The 10,007-nt window shown below is 43.2% G+C and overlaps 1 protein-coding gene across 3 annotated transcripts; it reads left to right on the plus strand.

Annotated features, from left to right (window-relative positions):
- The first annotated feature begins 2,957 nt into the window (after window positions 1-2,957).
- On the plus strand, window positions 2,958-5,064 carry LOC133447472 (signal-regulatory protein beta-2-like). 3 transcript variants are annotated; one of them, XR_009782909.1, is made up of 5 exons: window positions 2,958-3,103; window positions 3,184-3,519; window positions 3,611-3,961; window positions 4,136-4,405; window positions 4,501-5,064. XR_009782909.1 is itself a non-coding variant. In XM_061726162.1 (4 exons), the coding sequence occupies exons 1-4, from the start codon at window positions 3,061-3,063 to the stop codon at window positions 4,273-4,275; spliced, it is 870 nt and encodes a 289-aa protein (XP_061582146.1). In that variant the 5' UTR covers window positions 2,958-3,060; the 3' UTR covers window positions 4,276-5,064. The 3 variants fall into 3 exon arrangements, 1 of the variants encoding a protein (XP_061582146.1); XR_009782910.1 differs by having other exon boundaries at window positions 4,142-4,405; XM_061726162.1 differs by having other exon boundaries at window positions 4,136-5,064.
- Window positions 5,065-10,007: the final 4,943 nt, after the last annotated feature.

Genomic DNA, 10,007 nt, shown 5'->3' on the forward strand with positions numbered 1-10,007 from the left:
CTGAATGTATCAGTGCTATATTATTGCAGGCTGATTTTTTCTTAAAAGGTTTTTGTGGCACTAATGGCCTTTATTTAGAAAGTAAGTAGACAGGAAACGGGTAGATAGAGGGGGGGAGCCAGGCGACAGGCCGGGACTCAAACCAGTGCTACCTGCAAAAGGACTATAGCCTCTACAATGGCGCCCGCTGAACCCACTGAGCCATCCAGGGCCCCTGCAGGCTGATTTAAAAAAACGGCTGGAACAGGCAGATAAGACCACAGAATCTGGGACCAAACACATTGGTTTCTGATCGGCTTGACTGCTGACTGAACAGATAAGGCACCGGGCTTAACTAAGCCTGGCTGTTAACCTGGTCTGGAGCAGGCTAGCTGCACAGGATATGTCTCCATGGTAACTTATGTGCTACTGCTATTGTGAAACCGAATCCAGGCTTAACTCAGCCAGGATATCCAGAAAATCCTGGCTTAATCCACTATCCTGGTTTTGTGTAACAGCCTTCTGTCATGGTAGGTTAGCTGAGGACCCAAGTGCGGGAGAGAGAGGGAGGCTGGAGGCAGGAGTTCTCAAAAAACAAGGGTTTTAATCCAAAGGAAGCAAGAGGCAAAAAAACAAAATCAAAACGCTGCTTGGCAGGATCATAAAACTAACAGAAACAGGGATCAAAAAACTAGAAACCGTGGAGCACATGGAGGGAAGAACAGTACGGTCCGACTGGGAACAATGACAAGACAAGATATACTGAGGGGATAACGAGACATGACGAGACACAGGTGCAGACACAATCAGGGCAGATGGGACACAGGCGGGGCAAGACAGAAACTGAAGGCTGGGGGTTACATTGTAAAAAGAACCTGTGATAGGTGAAATCCGTGAAGTAGTAACCTTTATTTATTTTTTTTACAATTATTATACAAGGCTTCAAATTGCGGAGATCAGCCCCGCCCCACCGCGACCCGAGTAACTGGATTTGAACGCGAGAAAATGAAAAATTATTATGAAAGACAATACAATAAGTACAGTAGGACATTATTACAATTGTGACTCGCGCGTATTTCACTGCTCTTCTGACTGGCGCTGTATCCTGACTCGCTCTGTAGCGTCTTTTTCTTCTAAAGCCCGCGGTGCAGGTGTGTTTTTTAGAGAGAAGAACATAGTTATGGGTCGTTGTTGTCGCTCTTTTTTCTTCTGGGCAAAAGAGATTCTTATAAACCGACATGCCACAATCGATTACATATGAGAACTGAAATGAACGATTCATCAAAGGGCCCTGTTGTTGAGCTGCTCGCTGAAGCTCATTGGCCGTTCTTAGCCAATCAGAATGCAGAATACAATGAAAAATCTGTAAAGCAGCGAGACTGTGAAAGGTGAACCACGTTATAGCGAGGGATTACTGTACAGCCGACGCACAGATAACCAACACGTGGTTAGCACAAGCTTCCTGCTGCTCAGCTAAACTTTGTCGTCAGACTTTTCCAGACCTACACACAACTTTGTCAGTGGTCGAACTGTACAATTAACAAAATGTATTATGATTACATGAATTATGTTGATCTGTTAGGTCTTTATTCACAGATCAGAAGCTTTGCTCCGATGTCAATACAGTGCTAAGCGCTATGTAGCAACAGTGATGGCAGGTAGCCCCTGGCCATGCTGGCTGTCAGAAGGCCACATGCTTAGAAGGCCCGAGCACTGACAGTGCGAAAGCCCTATCGTATCTGTAGGAATTTTTTTATTTTTTTTCCCCTCGTTTTTATTTTTCTCGCTTTAATTTTTCCGACGAAATGAGGGCCTTTTTTCCCCCCTAAACGTGCCCCAAAAGTCACCAAATTTTGCACGCAAGCCAGGCCTGGAGAAAAATTTTATATTTAATGGTTTGCATTAATGGGTGTGGCCTAATGGCTCAACAGCGCCCCCTAGAAAACTTCGCGCCTCAAGCCCCACAATACGGTTTGACGTACATGCACGAAAATCGGTACACACCTGTATCATGTTGCAACTTAAAGAAAAGTCTCTTGACGCCATGGCCGAAACCGAACAGGAAGTCAGCCATTTTGAATTAATCGTGTAATTTTGGAGCAATTTATGCCATTTCTTCGGCCGTTAATGCGGCCCGAACCGTAACGTGCACCCAGGTGTGTTATACATCAAAATGTGCGTCTCCATCCTGAAACGATGGGCATTACTTTTCTCAGTCAAAAGCGTTACCGTGGCGACGAGCGTGCCCCCCCTTCATCTGATTGGTTCATATTTGTCGTGGATGGTGTCATTGGATTTGGTTTAGAGTCCTTAACCTTCATTGGTTTAAATTGGCTCCGCCCCTTCTTCTGATTGGTTAATATTTCCTATTTCCTAGTTTCTGCCATAACTTTTGAATGGTTTGACATAGAGAGTCCTGGATGGTGTCATTTCTGATATGCTTATGATGATAAGTTGAGTTTTGTGTGAACAGCAGAGGCACTTTTTTATAGTATTATTGACCTAGGAATGTGGAGGGAACCCGTGGGGGGAGGGCCGGGGGGGAGGGCGGCGGTGGCCATGAGTGCGAGGGCCCGTTCGTCGCTTTGAACTATAGCAGAACATAAAAAATAATGCTGTACAGCAAATAAAAAAACATTGTTTCTTGTAATCTGAATTGTGTGGCGTGATTTCTTCTTCACTCCTTGTTTTTTTATATTGCCATTATTATTTAATAGTGATTTATTTTATAATTCTTCTAAATCCTTTTTAAGAAGTTATTTTGACCAATTCCAATTATTACAAATGTGTTCAGAAATATTGTAAAACAGATGTCTGTTAATCCTCCGTATAGTTTATTTTTTTGAGTGATGGAAAATCACCATCGTACTGTACATTACACAAAAGCTTTTGTTGTTGTGTAAAGGCGACAAAAGAAGGTGCGTATTATTTCCACTGTGGTTGACAGTGAAACGTCCAAATAACAGAGACCAATCAGATTGTTTTAAAGTTGTCCACTCCCTCTTGCCACGGTTATATGAAGACAACTCATCTCAGGATGTGCTTTTATTTAAATGCAGCCGGTCGTCGATTAATCTGAAGATGTGTCTCCTAATTTATGCGATATTGATGATCAGACAAGGATGTAAGTACATTAGAAATCTCTCTTGTTCTTATTTGTAAATTAACAGCGAGTTAAATTTTCTTTTGGCGGTTATCTTCCAGGTTGCACAGGTGATTATGTATTTGGGACAAAGACCGTTTCTGTTGGACAAAATGTGACCTTGACGTGCCCTCGTGAGACGACTAGTCTGCAGCAAGAATCTTTGTATTGGATGAGAATTGTTTCTGGAAACCAGCCTGAAGTCTTGGGAGCAACATACGTCTTTGATGCTTCTGACAGCATTAGTAAAACTCCTGACGTCACTGCAAAACAAGAGAGTCAAACTTTTATTCTACATATAAATGAAACTAAACTGAGAGATACCGGTCTTTACTTTTGTATTAAAGTCCATTCCTTGAACATGATGATTTTGAAGGGAGAATTTCTGAGGATTAAAGGTAAAAAAAAGTAAATCCTTATTTATGAAATAATATTTAGCAATATTTTTGTAATAAATAGGCACATTAAACAAGCTTACTACTTTTTCAGGACCAGAACCAGATACAACTGCTGTCACTCAAGTGTTTCCATCTGATCCAGTTCATCCAGGAGAACAAATAACTCTGGATTGTTCAGTCTTTTCTGACTCTGAGAAGAAAACATGTCCATCAAATGTGTACTGGTTCAGAGCTGGATCAGAAGAGTCTCATCCTAGTTTGATTTATGCTCATAAAAACAGTTCTGGTGACTGTAACAGTAGTCCTGAGACTCGCTCTGCTCAGAAATGTGACTACAGCTTCTCCAAGACCGTCAGCTCCACTGATGCTGGGACTTACTACTGTGCTGTGGCCTCATGTGGACAGATATTATTTGGAAACGGAGCTAAACTGGAAATCAAAGGTATGTGGTTATTTTTCTTTTCAGTCCAACATGATAATGTTATGGATCTGGTAAAATCCATAAAATATTTTATTTTGTTTTTAAATCTTATTTTAGACTCTTCATCATACTGTGTAATCTTATCAGTAAAAACAAACAAAAACTTGATGATAGATACTCTCTATTTCTTTCCAGCCTCAGACATGTGGGATTTACAAACGGCCAATGTGATTCTCTGTCTGCTTTGTGCTGCTTTGACAACAAGTCTTGTTGTAATAACTTTCCTCGTTTACACCCTCAAGAAGAAAAGCTGCAGTTGTTTCAATGGTAACTAAAGTTATATACATCAATCTACAAGTTAGTTACTTTCAAGTACTAACACTGGATTTAAATTGTTGACACTAAAATCATCTGTTACTGAAAATAGATGCTGCAACGACCTGTGGTGATCGGCAAATTCAAGAGGTAAAGATCATCAGAGATTTAAGAAAACATGTTTCAGATAACAACGCTGCTGCTCATAACATTCTTTCTTAAATTGAATCACTGTTTTTCCTCAGAGGAACGAGGACTCCTTGGTTTATTCAGAAACGGCCTTCTCCAAGCGGAAAGCTGGCAGAGCCGAGAGAAGACATGTACAAAGACCGCAGGAGATAATCTACAGCGATGTTAGAGTTTAATATATTCATTTATTTTTCTTGTGACAAAGTGTGAAAAAAAGTGTTTGAGCACGACTGAGGCTTGTCTGTCTCACCTCTGGAAGTTACAGCTTTACGGCATTCAAGCTACTGAATGCATGACGTTAAAAGTATACTATATTGTGGTACTTTTTTAATTTCTATTTTTAAAATTGTTTTATATATGAAAAAGGTGATCGCAGAAATATTTAAATTCATTGCTTTTAGTCTTTCAAAGCCTTTTAGAGCTGCGATTAATTTATTGTGTTAGCAACATTTAGTTTAGTGCTTTTCAGAATTAGTTTATTTTTGAGTGTATTTAGTCCTACAGGTTTTATCTTCTGTGTACTAAGTCAATTTGCAACGGTTATACTGTAAAATTTTGTACGTGTTCTATTTCTTCCTGTGAATGACTGATATGTATAAATAAAAGCCAAATGTACAATGGGTCAAGACATGAATAAAAACAGTTTACTCAATGTAGATGTGCATTTATTAACATTATTGTATTTAATGATGTGTCCAGTCATGATGTGTTCACTTTTAAAAGAAGTAGTGTGTTACTTGTATAAAAGCTGTTTGAGTCAGATTGATTGAAGCTCTTCGTTGCTACCAATTCTCATGAAAAACATATACGGGAAATGCAGTGACACACATTACGTGTTTGTGTCGCACTGTACACTTTGTACTGAGGGGCAACATCTTCTCCTGCACTTTAATTCTAAATTATATAACATGATGCTTTTCTCATTGGAAAAAATGTATATATAAAACGTATATATATAATATATATATGTAAATATGAAACAAAATGTGCCACATATGATGTTTTTTTTCCCCAATAGAAGATGTTCTCTTTATAAGATAACGTAACAATATGTTTTACAGTAATTAATAATGTCTGTTCCTGCCTTGTGTTTGCTGGCAGTGACTACAAAATCCAACAACGATAAGGGAATATTTAAATCCAGAGAGCGAAGAATATCATCTGCATTTGCCACTTCTCATGCGCAGGTCAGTTAGTTGTGCAGCCCGATGTCATCAGTTGCAGCAGCCCAACTGGTTTTAGATTTCTGGAAACACTCATCATCTCTGACCAAGACAGACTGGATGCCAGTGAAATTTTTACTTACTTTGCTCAAGGACCGTTGATCCCTCAATTTTACCATGTCTCAAATAAAAAGTGTGTGATGATGGGCGGTTTAGGGAGGACCCAAACAGAGGAGACCGGGGATGTAGGAGTCCAAAATACAGTTTCTTTACTTCACACATGTGCTTCACTAAGCAGGATAGCTACAAACCCAAAAACTAAAATTACAGGCAACAGCGAAAGCAAAGGTGTTAAAGTACTGCCAGAATGTCGGCCATAGAGACAGATGGAGTAGCAGTGAAAGAAGTGAAAGCAGGACAATATTTAGTGAGAAGAGCTGATGAGACACAGGCTTGAATCATGACAAGACAGGGAAATTAAAATGTAATCAAGGTATAACCGGGTAATATATAAAGTGAGTAGAGTTTACAAGACAGAGACGTTAATGACAGGAGGGGGAAAGTCAAACTCAAACTCATTCACAAGGAATTTTCAAGATAAAAGAGGAAGTCAAGCTAGATCAGACCATTCCAGTCAAATACCTTTATATTTCTTTGGATGGAAAATGGAGATCTTCAAAGCAGGTATGTTTCTTTAAAATGTCAGTATTTCTACATAAAGGCTGTCATTAAATTACCTTTGCCAATAGTCCTCATACAAATAAAGAATTATAATCACAGACCTTAGACTACGGTAGTCACTGATGATAGTCTTGTGTTCTCTCTCCTCTCTGGTCTGCAGCTCACAGCATCCATCCATCCCAGGAAACATCTGTAATACTGATTTCTGTGATCACAGTTCCTCTTTCTACTGTGTGATTGTCCATCTACAATACCTCTGATCTCTGAGACATCAACACAGAAAAAGTTCCAGGTTCTTTATCTTTAGTGGTGTTGTCTTCTCCGTTTAGATACACAATCAAATACGTCACAGCAGCTTCACTCCAACCCTCCTACTTCTCATCTGAGGGCCCGATTTACTAAAGGTTTGCGTGTGTTAAAACGTGTGCAAACTTGACAGCACCCGCAAACCAAAGTGCCAGCTGATCTACTAACAGCGTGCAAAGACGACTGCGTCTCTGAAATGCGCAAAATTGCACACGCAATCCATTTAGTACTTTTGCCCTGACGAATAATCAATATGGGGCGTACCCGGCAGAAATCCTAAATACTGGGAGGGGAAGATGCAAATTGCTCCATTTACCACGCGCAATGAGATTTACCAAGCCTGACAGTAATTGCGCGTATTGCGATTGCGTCTGTATTTAATACGTTCGAAAGGAAGGTGCTAATCTGCTGCTGCTGTTATTGTGGCAAGGAGGCGACATCCAAAATCAAAGAATATGCAGGCGTTGTCCTGGTGGATCTTACTGCGGCCTATGACACCGTCTGGCACCAGGGCCTTACCTTGAAGCTCCTCCGGGGTGTTCCAGACCGCCACCTAGTACGATTTATACGCACTATCCTCTCCAACCGCAGCTTCACACTGAAGACAAGCGATGGTCAGTCCAGCCGCCCTCGGCGCCTCAAAAACGGAGTCCCCCAAGGATCAGTACTGGCCCCACTGTTCTTCAACTTATACATCAGCGATCTGCCCTACACAACATCAAGGCAGTACGGATACGCGGACGACCTGGCCCTCCTACACTCGGACAGTAACTGGACAACAGTAGAGGAGACCCTAACCTCAGACATGTCACAAATAGCAGAGTACCTGAAAATGTGGAGACTGAAGCTGAGTGTCGCAAAAACATCCTCCACAGACTTCCATCTCAACACCAAGGAGGCTCGCCGGCAACTCACAGTTAACGTCAATGGGTCACCCCTGCCGCACAACCCAACCCCCACATACCTTGGAGTGAAACTGGACAGGCAGCTAACGTACAAACAACATCTTGAATCGTTGCGTGCCAAAGTCTCCTCCAGGAACAACCTCCTACGCCGACTAGCAGGGTCGTCTTGGGGAGCAAGTGCCTCTACCTTAAGAACCGGCGCCCTTGCCCTGGTATACAGCGCGGCAGAATACGCCTCCCCTGCATGGAGTCGCAGTGCGCATGCCAAGAAACTCGACACCACCCTCAACGAGACCATGAGGATTGTCACCGGCTGCTTGAAACCCACCCCAACGGAGTTCCTCCCGGTACTATCTGGCATCGCACCAGCCGCTCTACGCAGGGAAAACCACACACACAGACTTGTGAGCAAGGCCTCGCAGGATCCAACACATCTCCTGCACAATCTCGTGGCAGACTCCCAAGACCCTGGTCGCCAGCGTCTACCTTCCCGGCGCCCGTTCTCTCGCCACCCAGCAATTTCTGGTGGACCCCCCTTCAACACACTCGAAGTATGGAGAACCAGCTGGCAGGAGACCCCCCGACCCCCTCAACTCTCAGTCAACCCAAACACGAGTTCACCACCGGGCGCTGACCTTCCTCGCAAGGACTGGTCAACACTAAACCGGCTACGGACGGGTGTGGGCCGTTTCAACGCCACCATGCACCGCTGGGGCCTGCGCCCATCAGCAGCCTGCCCATGCGGAGCCGAGGAGCAGACCGCCCACCACATCATCTACGAGTGCCCCACCTTCCCCCCACCCAACGAACTTGACCTGAATGACCTGAGTCCCGACACAGTGAGCTGGCTGCAGCGGCTGAGCGACATTGCCTAGCTGCCTCACACGAAAGAAGAAGAAGAAGAAAGAATATGCAGAGAGAGAGTCTTTATTCTGCTGCATGCTATTTTAAAAATGGTTGCACAAGTTTTATTAAATGCCACTTTTTCTTTAGTTCTTCGCCTTATATCTTGCCACCTTCTCTTAATGTGCCCCCCTCCACTCGCCCACAAGCAGGCCAAGCCTTTGTGCCAAAACTTTGTATTTTATTGATTACTTATCTTATTGAACGTGAAATCATCCTTCGTAAATTACATTTAATTAAAACCCGTGCTTATTAATCACAAAACACAGGTTAAACATCATGACCAAATCCGCTCCGACCCGCTGTGTCAGGATCAGCGCAGAGACTGCAGCTTCGCCTGAATTATGCTTCTGCGTTAAATCGACGGCGTAGCCAACGGCGTAGGGTCGCGGTGGGGTGTGCGTCGCCGCGTAGCCTACGCCGTCGGTTCTGCGTTGGTGTGACGCGGAACCATAAATCAGCCTTTAGTGTGCGCTCTGTGCGCTGTTCTGAACACTTCTCTTCTCTTCTTGCCATATGATGGTCCCGTCTGTCACACATTTACTCTCAGTGTTTGCTATATAATATATAATATTTGCAATATACTGTGGACATCTGAATAAAAACTTAACTCATAAATAGATTGAATCAAAGCGCTCTCCAGCTCTGTGTCTGATTGTCTTTTTCTCCTCAGACCATGCCGAGCACCGCGGGGTCACGTAAACCCGACCAATTCAATATTAAAATCAAATTCAGTCCTGTGGCCCGTTTTTCTATTTCGTATTTTTGATCTGTGCCTAAAATTGAAATATGAAAAACCAGACGTTTTTCCGTTTTTTGTGTTACCAACTGCATTTACTCTATCGCAGGTTTTCTCCGATATTGCGTTTCTTTTGGTAATGTTTAAATTTCTTTGCTGTAGTTCATGAATGTGTTTATTTGCCTCTTCCACTAATATCTCTAACTCCAACTCGTCAAATTTCATTTTGCGCTTGTGACTGTGCATTCCATCCAGACTCTCCATGGCGCAGAGTTTGCGCTCGCAAACCTTAAAAGGAACCCTGGCTATTAAGACATGTAGTCCCTAATTAGCCACAATTGTTCTCTTATACTAAAATATGTTGTTAGAAACACATAAAATAATCTAATTGCTTTAAAAATCTACAATGTTTATCACATATTTTGACCTGCGGGAGGCGCCATGTTTTACCTGCGCAATGCATTCTGGGGGCGATGACGTAGAGCGGTGGCTCTGGGAAGATAAGCCGCGTTAGTTTAACTGGGACAGGTATCTAAAACAAAGATGAGCAGCACTCTCCCGGCCGTGGAGGCTGACGAGGGAGCCCATAAGACGTCTCGGTTCAGGCAAACTGGATCAAAGTTCTGTGATGCACGGGAGATCTGCAAAAATTATCAATGTCGTGCGCATCTTACCAGTGCATTAGGCTCCTGCGTAGACGGCGTAGCCTACGGCGTAGACGGCGTAGCCTACGGCGTAGACGGCGTAGCCTACGCCGTAGGCTTTAGAGCCTGCAGCGCACCGCCACCCGCTCTCCGCTCTCGCCGCCGCCGAGATGGAGACGCCGGTGGGTACTATGCACGTTTGGGTGGGCACAGCCCACCCCT

Source organism: Cololabis saira, chromosome 7, assembly GCF_033807715.1.
Source record: "Cololabis saira isolate AMF1-May2022 chromosome 7, fColSai1.1, whole genome shotgun sequence".
Classification (NCBI taxonomy): Eukaryota; Metazoa; Chordata; class Actinopteri; order Beloniformes; family Belonidae; genus Cololabis; species Cololabis saira.

What these genes read in the sequence shown, in the direction of transcription:
- LOC133447472 (XM_061726162.1), top strand. Translation starts at nt 3,061, where the DNA reads ATGTGTCTCCTAATTTATGCGATATTGATGATCAGACAAGGAT. An exon ending in ATTGATGATCAGACAAGGAT is followed by an intron (nt 3,104 to 3,183) that starts GTAAGTACATTA and finishes GTTATCTTCCAG; the next exon opens with GTTGCACAGGTGATTATGTA. An exon ending in AGCTAAACTGGAAATCAAAG is followed by an intron (nt 3,962 to 4,135) that starts GTATGTGGTTAT and finishes ATTTCTTTCCAG; the next exon opens with CCTCAGACATGTGGGATTTA.